This window comes from Penicillium subrubescens, assembly GCF_028828155.1.
Source record: "Penicillium subrubescens strain IBT 31985 chromosome Unknown utg000005l_segment0_segment0, whole genome shotgun sequence".
NCBI classification, from domain to species: Eukaryota; Fungi; Ascomycota; class Eurotiomycetes; order Eurotiales; family Aspergillaceae; genus Penicillium; species Penicillium subrubescens.
Window position 1 is genome coordinate 1,807,245 of NW_026643155.1, and position 26,876 is coordinate 1,834,120.

The 26,876-nt window shown below is 52.9% G+C and overlaps 14 protein-coding genes across 14 annotated transcripts; 8 read left to right on the top strand and 6 right to left on the bottom strand.

Annotated features, from left to right (window-relative positions):
• Positions 1 to 850: 850 nt before the first annotated feature.
• N7473_007166 (uncharacterized protein) lies at positions 851 to 1,915 on the top strand (the record flags this gene model as incomplete). The annotated part of the gene is made up of 1 exon (XM_057153106.1): positions 851 to 1,915. The coding sequence occupies one exon, from the start codon at positions 851 to 853 to the stop codon at positions 1,913 to 1,915; it is 1,065 nt and encodes a 354-aa protein (XP_057007444.1).
• Positions 1,916 to 2,265: 350 nt separating this feature from the next.
• On the top strand, positions 2,266 to 4,185 carry N7473_007167 (glycosyltransferase domain-containing protein; the record flags this gene model as incomplete). Its single annotated transcript, XM_057153107.1, has 2 exons — positions 2,266 to 2,433; positions 2,554 to 4,185. The coding sequence occupies 2 exons, from the start codon at positions 2,266 to 2,268 to the stop codon at positions 4,183 to 4,185; spliced, it is 1,800 nt and encodes a 599-aa protein (XP_057007445.1).
• A 426-nt stretch (positions 4,186 to 4,611) lies between these two features.
• N7473_007168 (uncharacterized protein) lies at positions 4,612 to 5,548 on the bottom strand (the record flags this gene model as incomplete). The annotated part of the gene is made up of 3 exons (XM_057153108.1): positions 4,612 to 5,163; positions 5,340 to 5,492; positions 5,543 to 5,548. The coding sequence occupies 3 exons, from the start codon at positions 5,546 to 5,548 to the stop codon at positions 4,612 to 4,614; spliced, it is 711 nt and encodes a 236-aa protein (XP_057007446.1).
• A 457-nt stretch (positions 5,549 to 6,005) lies between these two features.
• Positions 6,006 to 7,898, bottom strand: nop58 (RNA-processing protein NOP58; the record flags this gene model as incomplete). The annotated part of the gene is made up of 3 exons (XM_057153109.1): positions 6,006 to 7,432; positions 7,491 to 7,651; positions 7,774 to 7,898. The coding sequence occupies 3 exons, from the start codon at positions 7,896 to 7,898 to the stop codon at positions 6,006 to 6,008; spliced, it is 1,713 nt and encodes a 570-aa protein (XP_057007447.1).
• A 292-nt stretch (positions 7,899 to 8,190) lies between these two features.
• On the top strand, positions 8,191 to 9,452 carry N7473_007170 (H(+)-transporting V0 sector ATPase subunit d; the record flags this gene model as incomplete). Its single annotated transcript, XM_057153110.1, has 4 exons — positions 8,191 to 8,222; positions 8,275 to 8,363; positions 8,422 to 9,308; positions 9,369 to 9,452. The coding sequence occupies 4 exons, from the start codon at positions 8,191 to 8,193 to the stop codon at positions 9,450 to 9,452; spliced, it is 1,092 nt and encodes a 363-aa protein (XP_057007448.1).
• A 599-nt stretch (positions 9,453 to 10,051) lies between these two features.
• N7473_007171 (ribose phosphate diphosphokinase subunit PRS5) lies at positions 10,052 to 12,276 on the bottom strand. The gene is made up of 3 exons (XM_057153111.1): positions 11,067 to 12,276; positions 10,678 to 11,001; positions 10,052 to 10,609 (listed from the first exon to the last, which is right to left on the bottom strand). The coding sequence occupies exons 1-3, from the start codon at positions 11,985 to 11,987 to the stop codon at positions 10,553 to 10,555; spliced, it is 1,302 nt and encodes a 433-aa protein (XP_057007449.1). The 5' UTR covers positions 11,988 to 12,276; the 3' UTR covers positions 10,052 to 10,552.
• Positions 12,277 to 12,849: 573 nt separating this feature from the next.
• N7473_007172 (ubiquitin-like protein HUB1) lies at positions 12,850 to 13,572 on the bottom strand (the record flags this gene model as incomplete). Its single annotated transcript, XM_057153112.1, has 3 exons — positions 12,850 to 12,871; positions 12,934 to 13,072; positions 13,146 to 13,572. The coding sequence occupies 3 exons, from the start codon at positions 13,570 to 13,572 to the stop codon at positions 12,850 to 12,852; spliced, it is 588 nt and encodes a 195-aa protein (XP_057007450.1).
• A 269-nt stretch (positions 13,573 to 13,841) lies between these two features.
• N7473_007173 (PIG-H family GPI synthesis protein) lies at positions 13,842 to 14,565 on the top strand (the record flags this gene model as incomplete). The annotated part of the gene is made up of 3 exons (XM_057153113.1): positions 13,842 to 14,178; positions 14,237 to 14,439; positions 14,488 to 14,565. 3 exons carry the CDS (start codon positions 13,842 to 13,844, stop codon positions 14,563 to 14,565), a joined length of 618 nt encoding a protein of 205 aa, XP_057007451.1.
• A 142-nt stretch (positions 14,566 to 14,707) lies between these two features.
• On the bottom strand, positions 14,708 to 16,561 carry N7473_007174 (pseudouridine synthase DEG1; the record flags this gene model as incomplete). The annotated part of the gene is made up of 1 exon (XM_057153114.1): positions 14,708 to 16,561. The coding sequence occupies one exon, from the start codon at positions 16,559 to 16,561 to the stop codon at positions 14,708 to 14,710; it is 1,854 nt and encodes a 617-aa protein (XP_057007452.1).
• A 345-nt stretch (positions 16,562 to 16,906) lies between these two features.
• N7473_007175 (uncharacterized protein) lies at positions 16,907 to 17,982 on the top strand. The gene is made up of 4 exons (XM_057153115.1): positions 16,907 to 17,197; positions 17,302 to 17,545; positions 17,614 to 17,733; positions 17,790 to 17,982. The coding sequence occupies exons 1-4, from the start codon at positions 17,109 to 17,111 to the stop codon at positions 17,949 to 17,951; spliced, it is 615 nt and encodes a 204-aa protein (XP_057007453.1). The 5' UTR covers positions 16,907 to 17,108; the 3' UTR covers positions 17,952 to 17,982.
• An 890-nt stretch (positions 17,983 to 18,872) lies between these two features.
• Positions 18,873 to 19,813, bottom strand: rps0 (40S ribosomal protein uS2; the record flags this gene model as incomplete). The annotated part of the gene is made up of 2 exons (XM_057153116.1): positions 18,873 to 19,620; positions 19,698 to 19,813. 2 exons carry the CDS (start codon positions 19,811 to 19,813, stop codon positions 18,873 to 18,875), a joined length of 864 nt encoding a protein of 287 aa, XP_057007454.1.
• A 413-nt stretch (positions 19,814 to 20,226) lies between these two features.
• Positions 20,227 to 21,216, top strand: N7473_007177 (mitochondrial 37S ribosomal protein uS15m; the record flags this gene model as incomplete). The annotated part of the gene is made up of 2 exons (XM_057153117.1): positions 20,227 to 20,272; positions 20,345 to 21,216. The coding sequence occupies 2 exons, from the start codon at positions 20,227 to 20,229 to the stop codon at positions 21,214 to 21,216; spliced, it is 918 nt and encodes a 305-aa protein (XP_057007455.1).
• A 738-nt stretch (positions 21,217 to 21,954) lies between these two features.
• Positions 21,955 to 23,349, top strand: N7473_007178 (uncharacterized protein; the record flags this gene model as incomplete). Its single annotated transcript, XM_057153118.1, has 2 exons — positions 21,955 to 22,152; positions 22,207 to 23,349. 2 exons carry the CDS (start codon positions 21,955 to 21,957, stop codon positions 23,347 to 23,349), a joined length of 1,341 nt encoding a protein of 446 aa, XP_057007456.1.
• Positions 23,350 to 23,406: 57 nt separating this feature from the next.
• On the top strand, positions 23,407 to 25,971 carry N7473_007179 (uncharacterized protein; the record flags this gene model as incomplete). Its single annotated transcript, XM_057153119.1, has 3 exons — positions 23,407 to 23,487; positions 23,531 to 23,564; positions 23,651 to 25,971. 3 exons carry the CDS (start codon positions 23,407 to 23,409, stop codon positions 25,969 to 25,971), a joined length of 2,436 nt encoding a protein of 811 aa, XP_057007457.1.
• Between the last annotated feature and the right edge of the window lie 905 nt (positions 25,972 to 26,876).

The window sequence follows — 26,876 nt, forward strand, 5'->3', positions numbered from 1 at the left end:
TCGGGGGGCAGTGCCCACCCTTGCCTGGTGGATACCATTGAGGCTCATATGCCCACGGGGTTTAAAGTGGACAGGAAATAAATAGAAACAAGTGTTGGATGTATAGATAGATGAGAGATTACTTGAGTATGAGGGAAATGCATCAAGTCGATGAAGAGGACAGGGTCGTTGCCTCGCATGGAATAGTAGCAACTGAACAATTAGTATATGTAGCATATTTTGGCCGGCTCTTATATCAAATCAGCATCATTGGTCTAGTGGTAGAATTCGTCGTTGCCATCGACGAGGCCCGTGTTCGATTCACGGATGATGCAAGCCTCTTCTTTTTTGCCTTTTCATTTTCTTCTCCATTCACAATGCTTCACTGGCTGGAATGGTCGGTAGTTATTTGATGGTCGTTTTATCTTTTTTACGTGAAGATTCAATTCCGTTAAATTCATAGGTGGAGCATAGATAATATTGTGATGATTGGGCGACAAATGTATATATTTGGAGACTCTACGCCCTGATATTGCTTGGACAATTCCAAGCGGGCATAGATCCCTTTGCACCCTACAATTTTAAGGCAATAATACGTAATTCAAATTAGAATGAATAGGATGCGTAGTTATCATACTCATCTACTGATAGGTACCTGTAATCATTTATTCCTCTTAAGCATATTGAACAATGCAGAGGTTGAATCTGTGCCTGAACCCCAAGGCGGTGAATCGCTCAGGTGCGGAGAGGTTGCGGCCAACACAACAGCTAAACGTGAGTACTCCCCGAGTTCAAAGTACACACACTTATCGCAATCATTCCGGCAAAGAAGACAGAACCTTGCCACTCGAGCAGTCGCGACCACACAAAGATGGTATCCCAAAGCTACTGCTCGACTGCACGGGCCGGGGGTAAACCGCAGTCTGAGACAACACCCAACTTCGAAGACCCGAACTTCGACCCCGCCGACTTCCTCAATGACACACTATCACCATTGACAGTCGCATCCTTTCAGCCTAATGCCTCCCGAGCGCCAGGCTCTGTACCCCTGACGGAGCTATCAGCCCAAGTCCAGTCTCTCCTATCGCAGATCAGCGCCCAGAACGTCCGCCTATCGAGTACACTCTCCCAACTCAGCGATGAGATCCTTCGCAGTGGTGGACGGTTAGCATACGAGGTGGAAGTGCTACGCGGAGAGACAATTGGTCTGTCAGAGACCCTGACCGAGGTCCTGCGCGAGGACATTACCAAGTTTGTCCCCGACGAACCATCAGAGGACAAGGCCAAGACAGCGAGTCGCAAGGAGGAATATACAAAAGAGACGGCCGAAGATACAACAGCTACCCAGGAAGATACCGAAACCGCAGAGGAGCAACAGGAACCCCCAGCTACGAACGACCCCGAATACATCGCCAACCTCCGCACCCTCAACCAAGTCCGCTCTCGACTCGAAGACGTCGTCCAGACCTTCGGTGATGCAATGGAATGGCCACTTCCACCCTCCGAAATATCATTCTCGTCATCATTTATCTCCGTGTCCGGTCCTGAACTCGGCACCGAGGGTCACAGCCAAGAAGAAAAAGGACAAGAAATCATGAAGAAGATACGAAATGAGATAACGGAGCTACTGGATCGCGACGGGGGTAACCGCGATGGACTCGAGGCAGCGACTCGCCGTGTCGAGGCTCTGCGGAATCTATCGGTAGTCTGGAAGGGTTCCGCAGAGGAAAAAGCGCGTCAACGGTTTGTGGATGCGCTGGGCAGGATTGTGGATGAGAGACGGCGGATCCTGGAGCACCAGCAAGCTATGGCTGAGCAGAATCAGCGAGGACCTCGATCGCGAACGGAGCAGAGGCGTGATAGTGACAGCGGAGGGCCTGGGGGCGGGTTATTCCGCAACTTGCAGCGGCTACGGGAGGAGATCTATTTAGAGTAAAAAGTAGGGAAAAGCTTAAATATCACGATTCTGGGCAAGTCTCAGATTATTTCAGTCAATTAAATCATGTATCATTGACATACATCTGTCTCTACTGTGACTAGTTACAACCCAACAACTCTAATTACGTAGCAGGTCACTCGTGCCGAAAACGGGACAGGCGCGCCGATCGCTGCGGGTGTCCCTCTCCACGTCAAACTGTCGAATTGTCGATTGCGTACCTCCCGCGTGGCCTTGCCAGTTTAAATATCTGAAACGTTCCCGCCCGTCGCAACGTTGAATGCTACAAGCTGCGCGCGCAATGTTCAATTTGTCCCCGAACACTCGCATCTGAGCGTCCCCCCGTCAGGATGGCGTCGTCCAGCACGTCGTTCTCGCAGTTCGACGAGGCCAAGCCCTCCGCCACGACCCTATTATGGCAGGCGGCCCATTATCGACCGCGAACACATCGGACAAAGGCAATTGCCTTTTCAGTGCTCTCGTTTTTACTTCTTCTATGGATGATATCGTCGTCTCGGGTAAGCGTTGATCTCTTCCCCTATCAGGGATGTGGAATGGGACATGCCTCGCTCTCGAGGGGAGGCATGTTGAAAGATGAATGTTGTAGCCTGTGCTAACCGGACCGTCTTGATATCTAGCACCAACACGAGCCGGACTTTTGGGCCAAGTTCCCATCGCGTCACCCATTTCCTGAACGCCCGGAAGATGCGCAGGTCGCTCTTCCTCGAAAATCAGATATCTCTGTCAACGATACCCTTCCCCATGATCTGGAGAAGACAAACCCCCACCTCCATGTCCTTGTTCCGACCGTGAAGGGCTCCCGCGGCGCCTGTCGCACGATGACATCTGCTATGATACTGGGATATCCGCCGCCAACGTTGATCGGCTATGGCCATGAGAAGCCCGGGGCGACTGAGTTGGAGCGTACAGTGGAGCGGATCACCCGCGTGCGGGATTATCTCAAGAATAGCCGTATGGTTAAGGATCGGGATTTTGTCTTGCTGGTCGATGCCCAGGATGTATTCTTTCAATTACCCCCGCGAGTCTTGGTGGAGCGGTTCCAGGACCTCCTGCGCAAGAACAATCAGAAGCTGGAGAAGAAGTATGGCTATGCCAAGGTTGAAAAGGCCAATGGCGCTCCACCGGATCTGGTGCAGAAGTATACTCAGCGTGTACTATTCGGGGCTAGCAAGGTTTGCTACAGTGCCCTGGACAGCGATCCTGGATGTGTGTCTGTTCCGGAGTCATCTTTACCACCAGATGTGTACGGCTGGAAGACAGATGTCCACCCTGATGGGCATTTGACCCGGCCTCGATGGTTGAATCCTGGCGCAGTAGTTGGCCAGGCCGCTGATCTGAGACTCATCTACGATGAGGTTTTACGTGTGATGGAGCTACGCCATAAGAAGCATGGCGACTACCAAGCCCTAACCCAGATCTTCGGACGACAGGAAGTGGTCCGAGAACTGGAACGACTTCGCACGGTGAGCGGAGTCAAAGAATGGTTCTACGGAATGCTGGGTATATCCGATGCAGGTAAGATTGACGGCATCAGTGTCCGCCTCGAGAGTGGCCATCGCTATGAATACGGCATCGGTGTAGACTACGAGTCCCACCTCTTCTTCAACCAGATCCTCTCGCGCAACGACGTCGAGTGGATCAAATTCAACAATATCACCAAGACTTCCCTCCTCCAGGGCCAATTCGGTGTTCCACGAGAACACCGTCTCCTCCTACCAGAAGACATCGCCGCCCTCCCAAACCCCTTCAACCAAACCCGCTTCGCCAGGGAACAAACCACCGCACCAGCCTACAACACTACCCTGGATAAACTCCCAAACCCGAAAGAGCACTCGTGGAATAACATCCCTCTCATGACAAACCCGCACTCCGCCTCTGTCCCGGTCCTAGTCCATCTCAACGGAGACCCGAAGTTGCGCAATACGTGGTGGGAGAAGATGTGGTTCTTCCCCTGGGCCCGCGCCTTGCTGAGACGATACGTCCGCTCCGCGCACGACTTCGATGCCGCGCAGTCTGCGCTCCTGGGTGGCCAGGACTGGTGGGATATGCGTGGTGGACGTGGTGGACTCTGGACCGACGATAAGAATTGGGTTACGCTCTCTGAAGTCTGTGAGGGCCAGGAGCGAGACTTGTTTGATGATGACCTTGGTCCGTGGGCTAAGGAGAATGGTGATCCAGAGGTGCCGATTTATAACCAGTTTGGGAATTTGATTAAGGGGAAGGAGAGGGAGGAGGATGAGTATCTCTAGAGATGTGAATTGTCTCGATTTGATTGTTGTTGATCGTTGCATTGAAGGAGTCTTTTGTGAGGTCTTTCAAGCTTCTTACCCTTTGGATCTGGAGATTTGGATGCCACAGTCTAAGACCCTACTGCTGGCAGATTCACCCGCGCTTTTTTTGTTCGCTTTATACCATTGTTGTTGATTCGTTCCAGGACCATGGCATTGTGGCCAGGTCCTTGGTATCCCATGGAGTTCTGGTTATCATTCGGGTTGTCTCATAGACGCAAATGCCAAGATCTACATGGTGTACATACAAAGAAACTCAAGCTACAAGCTCCTAAAAAACCACATTCCGCAATAAAGCACTTCATTGAGGCACCAAGCCCCGGGATATCAAACCAAAATCTTCTTTTAAACACAGCTCGTCCCATCTCCCTAAATCAATCTCAAAACTCACCCCCTATACCCCTCCCCAAGCGTCTCCCGAATAATCCCCAAAATAGCAACAAGATCCTCCTCCGAAATCCTCTCCTCCCTCTCCTCAATAACAGCATCAAACAGCGCTAAAGCACCATAATCAGCCTCCTCACCACCCTCACCTTCCTCCCCCTCCACACCCCCTTCACCATCACCATTAACATGCCCATGTCCCCCATCAACATCCATAACCCCCTCCCCATTAACACCACCACCCTGATCCTCCGATGACCCCGCGGAGAGACCAATACCCAGGTTCATGATCGTCAAGACCTCGGCTTTCGTCAGGCCATAGGGGCGCAGTTTGAGGACTAGTTCGCGGATTGCGTGGTCCATGGGTGTGGAGTCTTTGGAGGGTGGTGGTGGGAGGGTTGTGGAAAAGGATTCGGGGTCGGTGGTGGTGGTGGTGGTTGGGCGCATTGTTCGCGTCATTGCTGCTTGGGTTTGGGAGTGGGAGGAGTTGGGGCGGGATGTGTAGCGGGGGTATTTTAGGAGGTGGGGGGAGATGCGGGTTACGTAGTTGTGGAACTGGTAGCAGTGGTTTTGTTAGTTGGTGATATTCCTGGTAGATTCTTTTTTTGTGGCTTGATTTGGGAGGAGATGGGTTATTCGGTCTTGGGTTTGGGATGGGCACTTGATGGTGACATGCTGGGATTGAGAGTCGGGAATTTTGTATGGCCGGAGAGATTGATTGTAGGACTCACCTCTTTAACGACTGTGTTGTGGTCTCTCAGGTCTGGACTTGGAACCCATTGACGCGCATTTGGAGGCCGACTCGGAGGACGGCGGGGCGGGTTTGCAGTCAGGTAGGCTAGTACCTCGACATTGGTGAGGACTGCAGCTTGGGGGTCGAGGATCTTTGTTTGAAGATTAGTAATGGTCAGTCTCACAGGATGATCTCTCTTACCTTCATGGTGTTGCTTGACTTTGACTAAGTCAAAGCTGTAAAGGTGGAGATGTTCTGAGTGGTGGTGAGGGAAAAAAGCTTATTGTGCCGGCAGAATAGAGTGGTGTTGAAATGGCGGTATGACAGGCGGTCATAGTTTTACGGACTGAAGCGGTGTCTCTTGCCGTCTTGGATATTATATACAATGTTGCTAGTGAGCATTATATCGGATTATTTCTACAAATCTACAAGTAATTCAAGATATAAAGTATGAACAGATTATTCAGCTGAAAAACTGTACTGCCTTGTACCATAAAGCACCGTCTGCGCCATAAATAAAACAAAGAACAGGTAGAATCAACCTTGAAATGCCCCCAAACATGCGTGTAGCGAGCAAGGCCGCGAAACAAAAAAAGTGATATCATACAGATTCGCGAAAGCCATCCATCACATTGCACGAAACTTTTGAACAAAATATAGCCACTTACTCGCCCTTGCTCTTCTTCTTCTTCTTCTTCTCGCTGTCATCACCGTCGTCACGCTTGCGCTTCTTGCCGTCCTCCTTGCCGGCCTTCTTGGCCTCCTTCTTGGCCTTCTTCAGATCTTTCTTGCTGACTGACGTTGGGTTGCCAGCAGCATCGAAAGTGATCTCACCCCGCTCAAGCTTGCGCTGGTACCGCTTCACGCTGAGACCAGCCTTGGCGGCGAGCTTTTCGAGCTCAGAGTCTGCAGAGCCATTGGCCTCGGCCTCGTCGTCAGAGCCAGCATCCTCCATCTCCTCATCCTCCTCGACGTCCTCGACCAGCTTCTTCTTGTCCTTCTTGGACTTCTTGGCAGATGTGGGCTCCTCAACGTCAGCCAGGGCATCGGCATCGGGGTTGTACTTGCGGGCCTCCTTCAAGTCGAACTTCTGGGGCTGAGCAGCGCCGTTGGGAGCAATGTTAACGCCACGGGGCTTGATGGGCTTGCCCTCGAGGCCAGCAAGCTTGCGCTCCAGGTTGAAGCGAGCCTCGGTACCGAGAGCAGCCTTCTCCTCCTCGGTAACATCATCGTCCCACTCAGCAAGAGCATCCACACGGATACCAAGGGAAGCCTTGGCAGCGAGGATACGGGCCATCTTGCCCTTGTTGCGGCCGGTGGCCTGGCCGATCAGAGAAGCGTGGTAGATCAGACCGTACTTGGGAGTGTCGTGCTTAGTCTTGAGGGCACGGAAGAGAGCCTTCTCGGCACCCAGAATCTGGATGGTACTGGCGGGGCTCTTGGACAGGCTGGTCAAGCTACCAGCGTGGGCAATGAGACGGGCACCAACGAGATCACCGACCAGGGCAGTCAAGTTGGGGGCAATGGCGTTCATACGGGAGGACAGGTAGCTGGCAAGACGCTGGCGGTACTCGGCAAACTCAACAACCTGGGTGGCAAGAGCCTGGATGTTCTCGAGATCCTCCTCACTGATCTCGGTACCCATGGACCGATCAGCAGCGGTCTTGACGGCACCCTCAATCTCCTCGGGGAGGATCTCGGCGAGATCAGTGGTCTCCCAGTTGGTGCGCATGCCCATCTTCAGGACGAGCTTGGAGTAGGCAATGTTGTCGTTCAGGATCTTAGCCAGCTCGGGGAAGTGCCAGCCGTACCACTCCTTCACACGCATGGCATAGGTGTTGAGCTCCTTGTCGAGGTCATCGAGCAGGCCGATGGCCTGAACGATCATGGTATCGATCTTATCGGGGGAGAACTTGAGCTTGTGACGGGCGAGAGAGTGGGAAAGACCCAGGGACATGGCAGACATATCACTGGGGGCAAGGCCGGGAATGAGGGTGATCAGGTTCTCACGAATGGCACGGAAGGCATCGGCGGTGGTCGAGTCGGCAATGAGCTCGAGGGAAAGGCCAGGCACCTTACTGATGGCATTTCCTATTGGTCATTGAGGTCAGTGAATCGCCCAAGAACGGTTTCAAACAGTGATACATACCGAGCTTGACATCGGCAACGGCCAGAGAGGCCTTCTTCTCGTCCTTGAGGTCCTTGAGAACCTCGGTCAGAAGGGGGGTGACCTTGCCCTCAATGATGGACGCGGCCTCCTCAACAGCGGTAGCGGCGCTGTCGAACTTCTTGAAGTTCTTCAACTTGAAGCTACACGTAAAAAAGTCAGTATCGCTGTCGACTGGAACCAAAAATTTTTGCGCCGGCCGCGCGGGGTGCTTTAATTGCCCAGGGGGGCATTTTTCTTTCGCCAAAGCAGTGATTGAACGTACAGGTTGGAGATGCCCTCAGCGGTGTTGGCATCTTCGGGGAGAGACTCCCGCTTGAAGAGCTTCTTGTCCTTGGACTTGAGCAGGGCGTAACCCGCGCTGGTTTCGGTAAGGATGAAAAGCGACATGGTGGGCAACCACGGCGAGCGGGCTTTGTGGGAACAGGGAATTCAGTTAAAGGACGAGGGGGCCCAGGTCGAAATTAAAAAAGAAAGACGAGAGGGGGGGAGATTGTGGACCGTGGACGTAATTCACCGTTAAGAGGAGAAATCTAGAAATTTTGCACGGAAGAAAAAAAGTGCAAAAGCGCAAGCCACACTGTGTGGCTGTGGCTGTGGCTTATGTAAGACCCGCCAGCATACGGCGACGAGGGAGCTACAGCTTGTTCCTCCCCCAAGTTATCATCCCACTTCACACACCATGGAGGGCCTTTTCTTTAATGTGAATGGCGGGTTAGTGAATGTACAGCAATTATGAACTTTCATGGTACTGATATTTTCCCAGATTCGTCGAGGGCATTGTCCGAGGATATCGGAACAGCCTTCTGACCGGCCAGAACTACTCCAACTTGACACAATGCGAAACCATTGACGGTACATACATTCCAGCTATTCGACCATAGACTGTGGTGTCTAACAACTATCATCACAGATGTGAAGCTGCAGCTAGGCCCGGCTTATGGCGACTTCCTTGCCACTCTCCCCCCGAACCCCTCCACCTCCGCTCTTGCAGGCAAGATGACCGACAAGCTGGTCTCCGAGTTCCGGTACCTCGTCGCCCAGTCCGTCGGTTCAACTGCCAAGTTCCTCGAGTATCTGACATACGGCTACATGATCGACAACATCGCCCTTCTAATTACCGGAACCCTGCACGAGCGAGACACACGGGAGCTCCTAGAGCGATGCCACCCGCTCGGCTGGTTCGAGACTCTGCCAGTGCTGTGTGTCGCAACCAACATCGAGGAGCTGTACAACTCGGTGCTGATTGAAACTCCTCTCGCCCCATACTTCAAGGGCAGCCTGAGCCATCAGGATCTGGATGAATTGAACATCGAGATTGTGCGCAACACTCTTTACAAGAACTACTTGGAGGACTTCTACAACTTTGTGCAAACCCACCCGGATTTCTCTGGGCCGACCCAAGAGATTATGTCAGAGATCTTGCAATTCGAGGCCGACCGCCGCGCTATCAACATCACCCTCAACTCCTTCGGCACTGAGCTGTCCAAGCAGGAGCGGAGGAAGCTCTACCCTGAGTTCGGCAACCTGTATCCGGAGGGTAGTCTGATGCTCTCCCGTGCCGAGGATGTCGAGGGTGTAGCCTTGGCTGTCAGCGCTGTTTCTGATTACAAGAGCTTCTTCGACGCCGTAGGCCTTAGCCAAGGTGGCAGCGGCCTCGGCGGCATGGGCGGAGGTCCCGCTGATGGCAAGAGTCTGGAGGATCTCTTCTACCAGAAGGAGATGGAGATGTCCAAGTTTGTGTTCACTCGACAATTCACCCCGGCGGTGGTATATGCATGGATGAAGCTGAAGGAGCAGGTAAGCACCATATACATGAACAATCCTTTTCTTGGGATCACCAAAGCTAACAATTATCAGGAAATCCGCAACGTAACCTGGATCTCAGAGTGTATTGCCCAGAACCAGAAGGAGAGAATTGGCAACTTCATCTCCGTGTTCTAAACCCCGAATAATACCTCATGACCTTTGTTCCTACTGTACTTACCCTTTCCACGGCTGTGTGTATTTGCTTTTTTTTTTTTTTGGCAGGTAGCCGATTTCGTTGTATCGAGTACCCAGTTCCTTTCTCATTTCTCAGTATTAAAGTCAGCGCATCACCTTCCTCGGTCAAGACAATGGCCACACTTGGTTTCGGCTTTCTTGGCTTTTTTGTTCTTCTAAGGCGTTGGGCTATTTTCCTATTTTCCTGTGATCTCTTTTTGTGACATAGAAGAGCAGAATTCGTCTATTAGATGAATGACCTCCTTGTTCTTATTCGTTTGCTGTTAGGGTAGCCTGGACACTGGATAGTTCCCTGAAAGATAGCGAAGTGTTCATTGAGCTGCAGGTTCCCGGGATACTAGATCCAGGATATGATTGATCTCAGAGTCCTCGATGGCAAGAGTTTGTTTACTACTCGGTCAAACCATCGATGTACAAGTATAGGTACTACCATTATGTCTTAGCCAAGAAGTTTGCCTTTCATGAACTTTCCACTGTCCTGTCCCGGCTGGAAAGGCGCGCCTTTTCTGATGCAGACTGCCGCATATCTCAACCCTTTATGCTTGTTGCGCTTCTCATGTTGATGCACGAATCTCGGTCAGCTGTTGATTATGAATAAAAAGTACGCAAAGAAAAAGAAAGACAATGACAGCAGTCAAAAAGTGGTTTGCCAATCCCTCAGCCAAGTAGTGTATGTACAGATAAAAGCAGGCAGCCCTAGACAAAGGAAAGCACCCAGCCAAGTCCCAGCGACCAGACAAGAGCAAGAGCAAGAGCAACATGGAAAGGCAGAAATTATACAAGAACAAGAACACGCTCTCAATCTCAAAGCAACAAGTCTACTGGGACCAAGGTTTCTATGTTGTGGGAAAATAAAACCAAAAAATTTGTGTGGTAATGGAATAGACAGATGACTCTGTGTCAACGAAAACGCCCGTAGATCCAAAGAAATTCATTTAGAGCATGCCAGCTTGTAAAGGAAATGAAGCCAGTATTTTTTTGGTGTGTTTTGGTTGATCAGGGTTTCGGATCTTCCACTCATGCAAAGATTGTTTAGAAAATCAATCGTACTGGAAAAGAACGCTGATGCTTTCACCGTGGTGGACGCGGCGGATGGCCTAGAGGGTTGGAGCGGTCAGCAAATGCAAGTGGCGTCATCCACTAAATTTCGACGTATCTGACTCACCTCAGCGAAAACGTGGCCGACCTCCAGAACCTCGAGCTTGGGGCAGCGGCGCAGGTGCTCACTCTGGTCCACACTGTTGGTCACCACCACCTTGTCAAGGGCACTGGCGTTGATGCGCTCAATGGCATCACCGCTCAAAATACCGTGGGTGACCAGGGCGTACACCTTGGAGGCACCCTCCTTCTTGAGCAGCTTCGCCGCCCGGGTAATTGTGTTGGAGGTGTCCGCCAGATCGTCAATCAGAATAGCTGTCCGGTCGCGGACATCACCAACCAGCATCATGGTGGCATTTTGGCGGTCTGTGATTTTTGTGGGGCGGCGCTCCTTCAAAGATGGTTAGATGGAATGCCGGCTAGCAGATTCGAGCCCACTAGTAATCAATTGCATACCTTGTGAATAAGAGCAAACTCCATACCCATGGAGTCGGCGATGGCCGTGGCGCGCTTGGCACCACCGGCATCGGGGCTGACTACAACGGCCTGCTTGAAGTCGGGGATGTTGCGCTGAACATAGCTCTTCAGCAGAGGACGTCCGTAAAGGTTGTCCACGGGGATATCAAAGTAGCCCTGATATTGTGGGTCGTGCAGATCCATAGTGATGATGTGATCCGCGCCAGCGCAGGTGAGCAGGTCTGCCACCAGGGTGCCTGCCTGCGCAACCCACTGCTTGTAGCCCGGTCGCGGCTGGAAAGAGTTGATCTTGGACGAGTTGGAGGCGTTGCTGGAGGAATCCTCGTGGACGCCGTTGGCCAAAGACTTGAGAGAGTCAGCAGTGTCACTCCGCGGAAGCCCGTTCGCGGGGCGCCGTTTTACCGGACTGCCATTGCTCTCTTCAATCTGGGCTCGGGCAAGGCTCTTTTGCAAGTTTTCCATGCCGTTCATCAGACCCAGACCCTCCGTCTTCATTCCAGGACCAGGCGTGGAGGGAGTGCTCTCAAAGGTATAGCCGTTGCTGGGGCGGTCCCGAACAGAGGACTTGACAAGGGGAGCTCCAGCCTTGTCGTAGGGGATATCACTCTGGCGAGAGTAAGGGAAGAGAGGAAGAACGGCAGTGACTCGTCGGGCCGAGGCCGTTTTGCAGGCGGAGATAGTGATCAGAAGCTCCAGCAGGTGGTCGTTGACCTTACCACCACCGGACTGAATGATATAGACGTCCTTTCCACGGACAGATTCCTGGATCTCGACTCGGGTCTCGCCGACGGCGAACTTGGAGAGCAGGACATCCGCCGGGGGGATGCCAAGCACACCGCAAATGGTCTGCGTCAACTGGGGGTGGGAGTTGCCCCCAATAACGACGAGGTTGCGAACCATGATTTTCGACTTGAGTGATTCCGACGATATGGTGGATGGTAGGAGCTGTTCGAGATCTCAAATGAAGAGATCGGGGGGAAGCGCTCGATCGGGTGGAGGAGGGCGAGGAATCTTGCGGAGGGACGGAAAAACTGGGGCCGGCAGGATGTGTGCTCAGTTGCAAGAGAAGAGCAGCAGCAGTAAGAGGGAAGGGAGAACTGTTTGGAAGAGTGGAGAGTAAATCGATCACTTCATTGCGGAGGGACTCGAGAAAGTCAGAGTCAGGGTGTTCGGTCAGACAAAAGGCATTAGAGAAAAAAAAGAAACTGCCCATGTGAGGTCCCGCGATAGAAAAAAAGCCTCTTTGGAGAGTGGAGCGGCAGCTCGGCCTCGGGTTGGTTGCCGATGGATGCCTCAGGCAGGATAAGGCTGCCCACCTGCGGCATCGGTGCAAGTCTGCTCTTAGCCCCGCAGGAGAAACGGCAACGGGAATGCAGCACGAAGCACTGGTAAGCGAAAAGCTCTCTGGAGAGAAGCCTACGTCTCGCTACCCAGGGAACCTTAATTGGTTGGAACTTCTTCGGCTGAGTCATCATTCGTTGGAGATGGAGGTATATGATCCGGAATCTTGAGGTCCAATACTGTATTGTCCATATGGCCATCCACATGGAAAATACAATATTCTATCCATAGATCCAAAGACCCAGAGACTCATAGACCGGTGGGAAGCAACATAAAGAAAAAAGGAAACAAGAAAGATGAGACAAGTGATGCAGAGAAAACAAAAGCATCGTAACGCTCCTATGACCCAGATCCGTGGAATTTTGAGAACGCCGAACTGTCCCGCCGAACACCCTAATTTCATTTGGATAATGAGGTCCTCTTAATCTCCGGTTCCAACTTCCCTAAAAGATAGTCAGCATCAAATATGGCCGGAGAGAGAATGGGGGTAAACGCGAAGGCTCACAGGTCAAGTTGTACTCCGTTGCTCACGCCATAGTCCTCCAACGTCAACTGGTCCTTGAAAGGACGTTCGCCCTGGCGTTTCAACATGATTTCGTGGGGTTCGCGACCGATTCGGGCTGCCACTTGGGCCTTGAAGAGCTCTGTAGAGAACGTAGTATGAGTATATTTGGCCGATAGCCTTCCTGGGAGATGCTGCAGAGAGGAGGCACTTACTGATCGGATCTGAGGCTAAGCAGGGAATCGCAGCTTTGGTACCCAGACGGTCATTCACATGGACGACGATCATGGGCTCAGATGACTGCGGTGCAACTGGCTTCTTCTCTTTTTTCTCCTTCTTCTCCACCTTTTTCTCGCGGTCTTCCCGGGGCGCGTCGCGGTCGTCACGTCGTCGGGGCTCACGGTCACGGTCACGATCACCGTCTCTGTGTCGGTCTCCGGGACGATCTCCATCGCGATCCCTCCGAGGTGAACGAGGGCGGTCACCTCGGTCTCTGTATCCACGATCTAGGCGGCGGTCATTGTCGCGAGATTCATCGTCGCGCCTCTTCTCTTTCCAGCGGAAGCCACCCGTCTTCCTTGGTCGATCTCGGTCGAGGGTGTCACGCCGGCGAGGAGACCGGCTTCGATCTCGGTCACCCATTTCTGGTGAGGTTGAGAAAGGAGAGAGGGAAGTGTTGGTGCCCGATAGACCAGCCCCGATGTCAACGGAGGCTTGTTACTGGTGACACGTGACTGGGGCGCTGCAGATGCCAAAAGTCTAAATGCGGACTAGCGTGTGTTTGGTTCGGGGGTGAGCTTCTTCCGCAATTTGCGTCTACTCGAGGGGGTAGTGTTCATTTATAGTCTCCATTGCATTGCGAAGGCTTACGATTTTGGATTGTAAGCTTCTAGAACCCCCGCACTTCAACCATGCCGGGCCGCCTCACAGTCCAGCGGCCTACGCCGACGACCGTCAGCTTTACCGTCTCCAATGCGCCAAGACGATCCAATTCCCCCGCGAAGATCCTATTTGGTCTTCAGATCCTCCTGCGAGCATTGCTCTTCTGCTGTGTGATCGTGGTAGGGATTACACGCCTACGACGGCATTTCTTCGAAAGGGGAAACTTGTTCATCATATCATGGGAGGATATATGGTCAAGTCCCCTCGGAGCGCATGTCTGCCGCCGGGTGGACTCATATAACCCCTGGGTAATCGCTGTCGTCAGCGCCTTGGTGCTCTACGGAGTCTTTAGGAGGGGATATACTGGTAAGTTCGACCTACATATGCGTGCGATTTGCCCATACACGCTCTAACAGCTAAGCAGAGGAATCGCTCCTGGTCATTCGAGGCTTCGGAATCCAGACATCCACATCGTCCTCCACCTATCTCTCGACAGCTGCGACAAGATTCATTCCCACGACGCAGATTCAGGACATCGTGATTCATGAAGCATTCAAGGGATTCGAGGTTCGGTTCTATCTAGCTGTTATTGTGGAGGGCGAGCCCGGTGTCTTAGTGGTCTTTCCTGTAAGTCGCCCCCTGGCTAGCATACGTTCTGTGCTAACCCAAGTTCAGCAAATGCTTCCCAAGCGAGAGATTCTAGAGGAAGTGTGGAGAGGCTCTCGACGCTGTCTTTACGATGCAAAGTCCTGATGCGCCGAGCGTATGATCAATCCGATCCGGAAGAGACTGGACATCTACTACAAAAAGAATCTACTGTTTAAGCAGTCAGACTGCACCGAGAGGCTCAAAGTTTATGGTACAATACTTCATATGTGAGTATATACGTCTATTTTTAAGCCTCCTCTTTTTGCAAAGCGGCTGCCTTGATGGCGTTCTTGCGCTGCTTAGCCTCGAGCCACTTGGCATTCCGGACATCAACGGCCTCTGTTTTGGCCTTTTGCAGAACGGGGACGTATCTTCCCCCGGTGCGAGCTTCGTCTCCTCCCAACCAGATCTTGGCACCCCTGCTCTGCTTCTTGCCAGTTCCCTGCTTGCCATCCATTTTTGTCACCAAGCTGTGGTCGCCTTGACTGACGACCAAGTCAAGCAAGGCGCCCGCCAAGATCTCGTCCATCTTGCGCTGTCTCCAGACTGTCCACAGGCTCTCTACAGCACCATTCAAGCCATACTTGCTGTCGCCCTTGGCACTGCGGCTCTTGTTGAGCCGTGGATCGCCGGCATAAACCCAGTCGAGGGCGTCGTCTCGGCTACCACTGCTCTCGTCGGGGAAAATTGTGTCCCACAGAACCAGTGGCGCATCGGATGCCATTTCGTATGATGGCTTCCGAGGGTTCTTGGTAATGTCCAACAGCTCCGGCACAATGGATGGAGACTCGAGTCCTTGACCGACCAAGAAGAGGATAGCCACCATATGGCGGACCTGGTGCCACAAGAAGGCAGATCCATACAAGTTGAAAGAGTATACCTGAGGAACAGTGGGCTCGGGCTTTTGCGAAGACAGCATGTCGACATCTGCTTCAAAGTCCTCTGTGATCTGGAATCCAGATTGGCCGACATATCCCAGGGGGTTCGTCTTTGGGTTCACGAGTTGGATGTCAGAATGGAAGATGATCCGTTCAAAGTTCTCAATCTGCTTGCTTGTATCGAGCTTGCAGAAGTTTCGGAAGTCATGAGTACCCTCGAAATGCTTGGCTGCTTCGCGCATGGCGTCAATATCCAGCCAGCCCTCGCGATACTTGTTGCGCTCGCCTTGACCGGTTCCTGCGCGGTTCTCAAAGCCGAATGCACCAGGTGTGGGGGAGAATGCTGGCTGGGTGAAGAAGTACCGATAGCGGCGCTCACGGCAGGAGAAACGGGCATCGAATCCTTCCGGAGGGTGAGGGCACCAGGCGAGAACACGAATGTCCTCGGGGAGCACCCTGTTCAGGACTTGTATATAGGCAATCTCATCCGCGATATCATCCCAGCCCGCATCTGCAGCTGGCTCTTCAACCTGCATCGCATCTCCATCTTGTAGACCCTCCTGCTCAGTCGAGGCCGTGGGCTTAGGCTGTGGCCTCGCAGAACGAACTCTTAGACCAACGACCTGTCCAAATGCGCTCACACCGCGATCGGTTCTTCCAGCCTTGGAGTAATCACATCCATCCCAATGAATAGAGTAGGGCCGCTGCTCTCTAGGGTGAACATCGTCCGGCTCGTCTGCCGGAGACGAGGTCTGCGGAAGAATCAAACGTGTGCGGCGCAGCGCCTTCCAAAGAACTTCCTCGATAGTAGGCAGAGGTGTAGTATTCCCATTGGTATGTTCCAGACCATTGTACCGCTGACCCAAGTAGGCGAACTTCAGCGCAATGAACCGCGTCTGATACTTCGACGGATCAAACCCACGCTCCTCCTTATGAGGGCGCAGTCGCCCGGGTGTATGACATATATCGCCATCCGGAGAGTGCACACGCTTCTTCTTCGAGGGGACGCTGACGTGTGTATCGGCAAGAGGGATCGCAGGCTCGCTAACATCCGTAGCAATCGGTGCGCGGGGTATGGCTTCGCCGACCGCTGGGGTTGGTGCCGTGTACTGCGTGGTTTGCGAGTGCAGCTGGCGCTCGAGTTCCGTAATGCGCTCGATCAGGCTGGAATTGCTCCAGGCGCTGTAGTCGGGGTTGTTCCCCTCATCGCTGGTGCCCGCCATGATTTTTGGATTGGGCGAGTGGTGCTCGCTCAGGAATCGCGTTTGCGGTTTAATGGTGTGGCCTCGAAGTAGAGTCAGTAGAATGGACCTTGGTGATGGTCTCCACATGCCACTGGAGAGTGAATGTGAATTCGGTCCACCCAGTGCTTGGGCGAGTTGATCTGAAGAGGGCAGAATTTTGATGTCCGCGGAGCAGTTGGTATTTGGCGTAATATACTTCGTATTGTAATGTTATACCAATTCATAACTTGCAGTTATCTTCTGAATATGAATGTAATTGATTGTAATGTTAGCCCTGCGATATTACGCAAGTCCGAAATAACTACCTCGATAGCTTTTCACTCCAAAATCTATGACCTTCAAGTATGGGCACCGTTTACGGGGTGTCCATGTGGGCATTTATATCTCGGTGTAAATCCACCCAGTCAGCAGCTCTGCCTCTCACAACCTTATTTCTACACATGATCACCAACATTCCCGCCAGGAACTGGGCAATAACAGTCCTCGCTCGAAAGAGAGTATCACAATAACAGAGATAACAAGAAGCATGGCCGAACCAGACTCTCTAGATACCGAAACAACGGTCACAATGCTGCTCCTGGGCGACCCAGGTTGTGGCAAGTCCACCTTCTTATCGTGAGTCCATAGCCAACCCAGATCCACGCTCGGGAGCACTGTCTCCCTCTTGACAATTCAAAAGAAGAAATATACCTTGAAGATAGAGACTGATCCTAGCGCAGGCGCCTGAAGAGTGGCAGAAGCATGAGGCCTTCCCAAGCGGGTGCTACCCCGGACACCGACTTTGAGATCTTGCGGGACAGTGATCAACCATTTATTTACGATATAAAATTCTCGAAGAAAAAGTTCACACTGGAGCTATATGACACGTCCAATCCAAATCAGCATTGGACTAGTCTTCATCCAAATGTCGTTGTCCTGGCATTTGACATATCAAACCGCCAGACATTAGACGGGCTCAGAGGGGTAAGCATTATATCCCGACCTGGATGCCTGCCTTTCATCCTGCTCAAAGCGCTAAACGTGTTGAACAGTGGCGCAACGATATCATACGTTATTTCCAACATGGCCAGGGTGAACGCATTCCCGTCATGATGCTGGGGTTGAAACGAGACCTTAGGAAAGAAGGCGAGGGTATAATCTATCCACAGGAGGTACGTTTTGATAACCTGCAGAGATATCCTAGACTCCAACTGATGATCCTGTATAGACCTACGGTATTGCGCAGGAGCTCCGCTGTGATGGATATGCCGAGTGCTCGGCAGTGACGGGCGAACTATTGGCAGAGACGTTTGAGGACCTAGCGAGGCTTGCGGGAATGACTACCACTGATCAGGGTGGACAAAGTGCTGGTGGTTGTACTATTCTTTGAGACGTGACTCGAATGGATTACGAAGGAGGGATTCATCTCTTCAAGTAGAACTATTGCGCAACGTAGATATCTTGATCCGTGCGAAGCTGAACCCTCGCCAGAACGCCAAACTGACAACGCTGTCTACACTGAGAAGTCTGGGATATTATTGCAGTAAAGCGGGTTAGTAGAACGGATACCATGCCTGCTCCTCTGCCTAGACTTCCATAGCGCATAGCTCCAGGTCGAGAAACCGGAACTCTGGTTGATGATCCACGATTTTGATCTACTCTTGAATCTGCAAGATAGTTGTTTACTTCTCATATACGCCCTTATTTTAGATCAATGCCTACAACCTCCGAGGGACTTATACTACAGGACCAGAACGTAACCGAGCACAACCTTCTTTCCGATTACTAGAATAAAACATACAGGGAGAAACCAAGGTAACGGTTAAGTCCACCTTGTTTGATTGACAGCACAGGGCTTTCCCCCAGTCACAGAACGCAACTGGATCTCTTTCCCTCATAAGCGCCAGGTCAATGGTTGTCATCGCTATTCCTCCCCGATGCGACAAAACAGAAAATCGAAAAAAGAATTGTGCTGGTAAAAGAGATAGAGGCCACTGATGCAAAAGGACTGGAAAGGTTCCCGGTGAAAGCTCATTTTTTCTTCTGCTTTTTTTCAGTTTCTTGCTTTTTGGATCATTTTGACAGAAACTAGGATAGACATCTCAAGGGCTTTTTTTGCGGGAAAATGGTGTGAATCCCATTGTTGCAACGGAATTGAACGTGATAGAACAGACAAGAGCTTTCCCCCTCGTTCCCCGTGTCCTTTGACGGGACATGAGCAATCGTTACAATAATCCCGGCATGGCTTTTGAATTCGAGATCAAGTATCTCTCCCTTTCAACGCCTATCCTCGTCACCACCGATCTGGCATTTACCAGGTGGACTCGCCGGCGGCGGGGGCAGCGGCGGGCTGGGACTCAGCGGCCCACTCACCACCCTGGGGGGCGGAGCTGGCAGCCCAGTCGGCACCATCGGCCTCCCAGGAGGTAGCACCGGTAGCGGCGGTAGCGGCAGCGAAGGCAGTGCCGGGGTTACCAGCACCGGGAGCGGAAGCATCCCAGTTCTCACCAGCGAAGCCAGACTCGACGGCAGCGGGGCCAACCTCATCGGCGCTGGCGACCTTGGTCTCATCAGCAATCTCCTTGTTCTCCTCAGCCTCGGGGTCGCGGTAGAAGTAGAGATCGACAGCGGTGTCCCACTCGGTCTCACGGGTGGCCAGGGTGCCGCGGAGACGGAGGATCTCACGGGCGAGCATCCACCAGACGAGACCGATGGCGTGGCGACCCTTGTTGTTGGTGGGGATGGCAACATCGACGAACTCGGTGGGGGAGTCAGTGTCGCAAAGGGCAATGACAGGGATGTTGACGTAGCTGGCCTCCTTGATGGCCTGGGCGTCGGTGCGAGGGTCGGTCACGACGATGAGGCGGGGCTCCTTGAAAGAGCGGGTGATGTAGTTGGTGAAGTTACCGGGGGTGAAGCGACCGGCAATGGCGGTAGCACCGGTGTGGGAGGCGAACTTCAGGACAGCACGCTGGCCGTAGGGACGAGCGGAGATGACACAGACATCGGCGGGGTTGTCGATGGCGGCGATGATACGGGCAGCCAGAACGATCTTCTCCCTATTCAATCGCGCAAAGCACGTTAGACTCAAGCGCACAAAATTTGACCGTGTCGCGACCCGATTCTTCCTACATACCAGGTCTTGCCAATGTTCAGGACGTTGACACCGTCGGGACGGGTCTTCCAGAGGTAGGGCTCCATGTGCACCTGGAGGTTCTTGGAACCGAGGTGGCACTGAGCAGCAAGGAGCATCTCAATGTCCTGCGAGGTAGGGTTGAAGACGGGGGGGGAGCTGGGAGGGGGCCATGGTGGGCGATTGATTGATTGATGATGTTGGAAAGATCAATCGTCTGGCTCTTGTCGTGGGGATAGAGGGAAGAGATCGAAGGCCGAACCACGAAATGTTTCACGCCGCGCTTCGGGAGAATTTCGCTTGCGGGTTGTGAGAATTAGGGCTAGGGCAGTGCCTGCTTACATAAGGAAATTCAATCTTCCAAAATCTTGGCGGCATGGTCCCTGGTGCCTGAGGCAGGATGGTCATCGGCCCCAAATTGGACTAGCGTGTCTTCGGCCGGCCGCATGATTTCCCGACCAAAAGGTTGATGCGAAGAACTTCAGGCTTGTCCGGGGGCTATTGCGAATCAAAGGATAACAGTACGGCCACCATGCCTCCACGTATCTCCGTGCAGCCTTCTTGGAAGGCTCTTACAGGTACTAGGACTGTCCCTATGATCACCAAGCTTGTCTCCCGCGGTTCAATGCTAACATAATGACTTTTGGTAGGCACCTTGTACGGACAGACGCCGTTGGCCGCCGGTCTGCCACACGCGACCAATGCCTCCCTACGAACAGCATCCACAAAGGCCAAGGCCCAGCCTCAAAAGCGATCCGACTTTTTCATGATTGCACAGGCGCGTCAGCGAAAGGCCGCCAACCTCTCTCGACAAAAAGTTCTCCAGACGGAGCGGGAGGCTTCGCTCGGCGACCCCGTTCAGAGCAAACCTACGCCGTTTATCCAAGAGATCGAAGCGATCCAGAATGGGTCACAGGTTCTGGCTGCAAGCTCAGGTCTCAACTATTATTTGAAGTCGGACGAACTCAGCAGCGCCTTGCAATTCTCGAAGGACCTGACGGAACCGCTCCAGAACCCGGACCGTGACACTGCCGACCCTCAATTGGAGAAGGAAGCCGCGGAATTGCATCAGAAAGAGCATTCGATTGCCATGGATGCAATTCAGCGTATCGTCAACCTCAGCAACGGCAACACAAAAGATCGTCTGCGGCTGAACGTGCAGAGGTGTATTGAGCAATTTGGGCGACACAACACCGACTCTATCCTCCCTCCAAAGCCATCGAGTATCCTACAGGGATCCATGTCCTCTCACCAAGAGAAAGTCCCCCGTATCGGAGTGGATACCGGCTCCCCCGAAGTGCAGGTCGCCATCCTGACTGTCAAGATCATGAACTTGTCTCGGCATCTACAAACCGCCAACAAGGACAAGCACAACAAACGCAATCTCCAGGTTCTTGTCCACAAGCGACAGAAGCTTCTTCAGTATGTTCGGCAGAAGGAGCGAGGTGGCCCCCGGTGGCAGAACTTGATGGAGACCCTGGGGTTGTCTGATGCTGCATGGAAAGGCGAGATTGCTCTTTAGAGCCATTGTATCATAGCAAGATATCATATTCTTTTTTCTCTTCTAGGAGGGATAGTTGCGAAATGTACCAATAGCACTGTTTTGATTTCACTGACTTATTCCCATCGTTTTGTAAAACCTGCACCAAGGGCAATTAACTGGTCGTATCGTATGCTCTGGAGGATCTTGACAATGTTGTTCTTTAGAGTAATGGTGTTCTCCTAAAATCAATAATACAATAGCTTCATAGTCCACTCGAATCGAGAGGTTTCCGCACTGGAACGCTGTTCTACTAACTAATCAAGCCTATCAGGGACCTTGCTACTGTATGATGAAGTGTCGTGCCTGAGGCAGCAATATAATTTAGTCTCACCGCCCTGCCGGCTGGAGGTATTCTGCCTGTCGCGAGTCCTTGATTTTTGGCACGTCACAATCACGGTCATGATCCCATGGTAAGCAAACAAAAGGTAGGCATCGCTTTTTCTGCCCACACTGGGAAGCAGGCAACGATCGCGCCTGGCTTGTTTGTCCCAACACGTCGCCATCACAACGGATCACATCACGCCCATGGGCAAACATAAATATTCCCTTCACCCTCCTCCTACTCTTCTTCTTCCTCTCTCCTCCATCTTCCCACGTCACTGTCCACCCACAAGTCTTTGAGGATAACACCTTAAACGTCCACATTCAGTTACGTCTTCGCGATCAAAACCTTCTCCAACCTCGTTTCTCAGCTTGCTGCTGAGGTGTGTTGTCACCATGCCTCCACGCCTTCGCTCCAAGCCTTATGGCCCGAACTCTCCGAACGCCGCCGAGGGCCTGCCAGAACCTGCTCCTCGTCGTCGCCGAGCGACGCGCTCTGCGTCTGCTCAACCGCAGGAAGACCAGCCTGCCCCGCCTGTCCGCGAGCCCAAGACTCGCAAGACCCGTGGCAAGGCCGCCTCCCGCGGCAGGAAGGTATGTTATCCAGACATCTGGCACAGAAGCTCCTGACTGACTGTTTTACTGTAGAAGGCGACGTCCCGTACCACACACTCCCCTTCTCCCCCTCCCTCTGCCACTCCTCAGCCTAACCAGCTGGAGGGTGATGATGCCACCTCGAGTGCCGGTGCTCAAGCACCCAGTGAAAAGGTGAAGTCCCCCGATGTCGACCTTCGCACCATCCCAGAGCATGAGGACCCACACGAAACTACCGTCGGGGAGCCTGCCGTCGACCAGCTGCAGGATGACCCTTTGCACCTTTCCCTTGCGGACCTCGACCTGTCGGAAAGACAAAAAGCTGACCAGTCTGCCGCCGAACAGATCCAGGCGGAGCTCGAGATGCATATTCCTGCATCACCGTCAGTTGAGATCCCCGTCACTGTCCTCCCGTCAATTGAGAGCAGTGACCCTGAGGTTCCCACTCCAATCGTTGGAGTCTGTGAGTCTCCAACTCCTTTTTTCTCCCTCCGTTCTTCCCGTTCTGCCCTCCGTTCTTCTTCTGTTTCTTTTTTCCCCGTTCGTTCGTCGTCTGTCGATTCCGCGGCTTCCACGGCAAGCGACATTCCAAGTTCGACAACCTCCACCTCAACTGAGATCCCTGGCAAGCAGGGCAGAAGCTGGTTAATGACGCAGTTGCGGTCCCTCTACCGCCTGTGCACCCGCAGCCAGGGTGCATCCCTTCCGCCTGTCGTCACTATCACTGCTCCCGCAGTCGGATGGTCCCAGGATATCCCCATGTTGAACCCAAACACGGCCCAGTCGCACTCCGCCCTGGACGACGTTAAACTGATCTCCATCATTCGTGCAGTGCGGTCCGGAAGACAGTCAACCCGCCGCCGATCCCGAGCCTCGCCATCCACGTCCGTGTCCGAACAGTCCCGAGTATTGCGTGCCCAAGAGGCCACACCGATTCACCGGTCTCGCACCTCTTACGCGAACAGGTCTAATTCTCGTCGCATTGAGAGCCGTGGCAGTCTTGGCCGGACCTTGTATCGCCTCCCACAGCTCCTGTCATTCCACAGTGAGCCCGAGCTCAAGGATGGCTCTGGAGAAGAAACCAACCCTGCCCACGAGCAGGAATCCCCCAATCTTCCTCCGGCGACTGTGGTCCTCGAGACTAACCCCCCACGACCCCCGAGCGGTCGACCCCTGCCACTCCTGTGGCCCCTATGACCGCCCCTCCCGCGGGTACTGACGTTTCTCCAGGCTGGAGCAGATGGATCTTCAATAATGTGTCTAGAAGATGGACAGACCTTCGAGGCCGCTTCGCGCATGACCATGATCATGAGACTGAGAATGAGAACCAGCCAGGTAAGTTTCCCTTCTAACCGATTTCACAAAACCGAAACTCAAGTCTTACTTTTGGATGTTAGCCGTTGCTGCTGCCAGTGAGCCAGCTGTGTCCGTCGCGCCTACCTCCCCCACTGAACTTGTTCTAGCTGTGCCTGTCACAATTGTGGATACCCCCCCACAGTTGTCTCCCGCCCATTCGGTTCCCCCACTGCGACATTTGAGCCTACCAAAACACCGGCATTCTCACCAGTGGGTAACGATCAAGAGATGTCGCCCCGGGTTCGTCGTGGTCTGCCTCCTTCACCTCCCCGGCGTCCTGTTCTTCCTCTACCTCGTCCACGGCGTCGTACCATGTCTTTTGTGGACACCAGAACAATTCTTGCTGCCGACGATCCTTCGTTTGATCCTGATCACGAGACTCAGCATGAATTCGTCAAGCGACGACATGCGGCTCGCGCAGCGGTCCTAAGAAAAAGGGCCGAGGAAAGAAACCGCGAAACCATGGCAGTAAAGCGTGCTGCCGCCGAGGAAGCTGCCCGTCTAAAGCTCTATGCTTCTTCCAACCCCCCGAAGGAGACCTCGCCAAGAGGATCGCCAATCACCGCTAATACGGGGAATCTTCGCACTTCCCCGATTTCAGGACTCGTCCCAATGGCTTCACATTTCCAGACTTCCCCTACTTCACGCGGAAGGGCTTCCAAGGAGGCTCCTATCCAGACCGCAGCAAAGTCGAATGTCGATGCGGAAAGGGCAAACCCACGCAAGCGCAGCCGTGGCTTTGGTCTCGATGAAGACGACCTCGCCGTCCACGAAGAAGACTTCACACCCGAGGAATGGGAAGTGCTTAAGGCACAAGTGGAGAAGGCTGAAGAAGATGCTGCCAAAGCGGCTCAAGAAAGTGTCCCCCCTACCAAGAAACGCCGCGTTGATCAATCCCCGAAGCAGCAGAAGCGTACCCAGCGATCAGTCCGTCGTCAGACCACTACGCCCCGTCATAATCAACCTCCTAGCCGTACCACCGGTTTCGTTCCGAATCGACGAGGAACTTTTGCGCCACCCGATCTGTCTCCAATCGACTCGAGCCGATCGCTGAACGACCCCGACTCGCCTTCGGTTTCTCAAACTTCTCCGGCCGCAACCCAGTCATTGGAGACCAACGAAGTCCCGAGATCTACACCAAAAAATGGGTCCAAATCCCGTCGCGAATCGCGAGCCCAAGCTTCCCAAAAAGGTACGATGATCAACGGTGTCTATTTCCCAAAGCATCCGGTTCCCTGCTGCGATTCAAGCGCAGAAGAGGCCTACCGATTCCCTCACCGTGCCTTTCTTCCCAAGATGGCCGCCACTTATTGGTTGAGACGAGAAAGGCGCTGGAACCCTGGTCGCCTCTTCACCCTTCCCAAGTTGTTCCAACCGCAAGAGGCAGAAGAGGTTCCCAAACCTCCTCAAACCCCCAATGCCCCCAAGAAGAGGGTGAGATGGGCAGACCTTGAATCCCCATACAGCTCAGGAATCAATCAGGACTGGTATAACGAGCGCTTTGAGTCTGCTCCCACCACCCCGGTTTCTATTCTGCGCCGGGTTCGTGAGCCTTCGCAGACCTCGCGGACGTTCGAAGATACTTCTCTGGCGGCTTCATCCCCGACATTGCCCACTATGCCACGCCCCGCGATCAAGCGAAAGCGGGACGCAGCGTCTGCTTCAGATATGTCTTCGTCGTTTTTACGTCCAGTGAAGCGGAGCCGGGGCTATCAAGCGCCAGATCCTTATGGCTCTTCATCATCACCCTCTTCTGCCTCCCCTCAAAGTCCTCCATCCAATGCAGCCAGATATTTTTCTTCCCTACAGCCGCGAAGGCACTTATCGCAATATGTTGAGACATCTGCTGACATCACATACCCTAACGCAGCTGCGACGGAAGACTTCGCCGTCGAAAATGACGATCCCTCTCCACTTAGCCGAGCTCGCAACAAGGCTGAGCTCTTCAAGCCGAAGACTCCGAGTCGTCTACGGGAATCCACGCGGATTCCTAGTAGCAATACGTCAACGCCGTCTGCTCTTGGCTATTCTTCCCCCTCTTTCCTTGGTGCGTTACTGGATAACAGTCCCTATCGTTCGGATCCCATGTCCATCGATGGTTCCTCATACCTTCAAAATCCAGATACACCCCCAGTCGGATCTATTCCTTCTGGTTTCCGACGGGAGGACCTTACGCCCCTCCCGCCCCTCCGCCCAGGAGCCTCGCCCACCGCTCCTATCCCCGCTAACACCCCACCCCGCACTCTTGTCGACGATGTTGCCTGGCTGTTGCAGGCATCGCCGGATGGTAACTTTGCCGCACTGCCATGGCCAGCGCGCGGAAGCCTCGTTGAAGTTCTGGACACAGATTCGGAGGCTGTGCCGATCGTGGAGAAATACTGGCAGGTGGAAGGAGCAGATCCGGTCGAGTACTTCGAGGCTCAATTCGAGAAGTTCGAAAGCCTCGGCTTACGATTTGTTTGAGATTTCTGTTTGTATCAATTAACTTATTTGATTCCCCTCATCCTTTTTGATCATCTAATAGTAGTCTCAACTTTTCAGACAAAAATCCATGCTTCTCCTGATTCGTATACATATTGAATCCAGCGTTGAGGCATGCCTCCTGCTTCCCGTAGCCCCCAAATCCTTTGCAGAAGCCTCAAAGCATTAGTGACATTCTCACAGCGCCATATCGCCCACGAGTGTCCATTTGACTCGACAATGACACTTCTCTGGGTAGGTGAGTGGGCCCCGATGACAAATGTAGGCCATAGCAGACCCCTGTAGTGCGCATTTGATGGATCCATTGATCTAATATTTGAAACAACCGAGTCCGAAGAGCTCGTGGGATATTGTGGGCTAATGTCAAACCCTTCAACAGCCGCGTTCAAGACTTGTGATGCGTATATCCCTACTGCTGCTCGCCACATTCTGGCAAAATTATATCGTGGCATCACGTTGTCTGTTTTGCTTCCAGCGGCAGCCCATTGTTTCGGGGAGAACTTTCGAAGTAAAGTGCATATGTGATATACCACATCGGGAGTCTGTTCTGGATCTGATGAAGCGGCGTTGATAAGCGACAATGCAAAAAGGAGTTCTGCTGGGCATCCGGCCCACGTTTGAGACTCTGAAAGTTTCAATACGTCTATCACGGGTATCGTGGTGAAGATAGGTTGGTAGAGCTGTGTGGTTTTGACGAATGTTGGACCAATAATCCCGAAACTGCAATAAAGAGGACTAGTTCAATCAAGAAATCGGATTTTTGAACCCAACAGAGGCATACATGGCATAGTTGGTATCGAAGCATTCAGAGAAATAGGGGATTGATGCCGTCAAGCCCTTGGGAAAATTGAAGGTTTGCATGATGTCCTGTAATCCATGAAGATGAT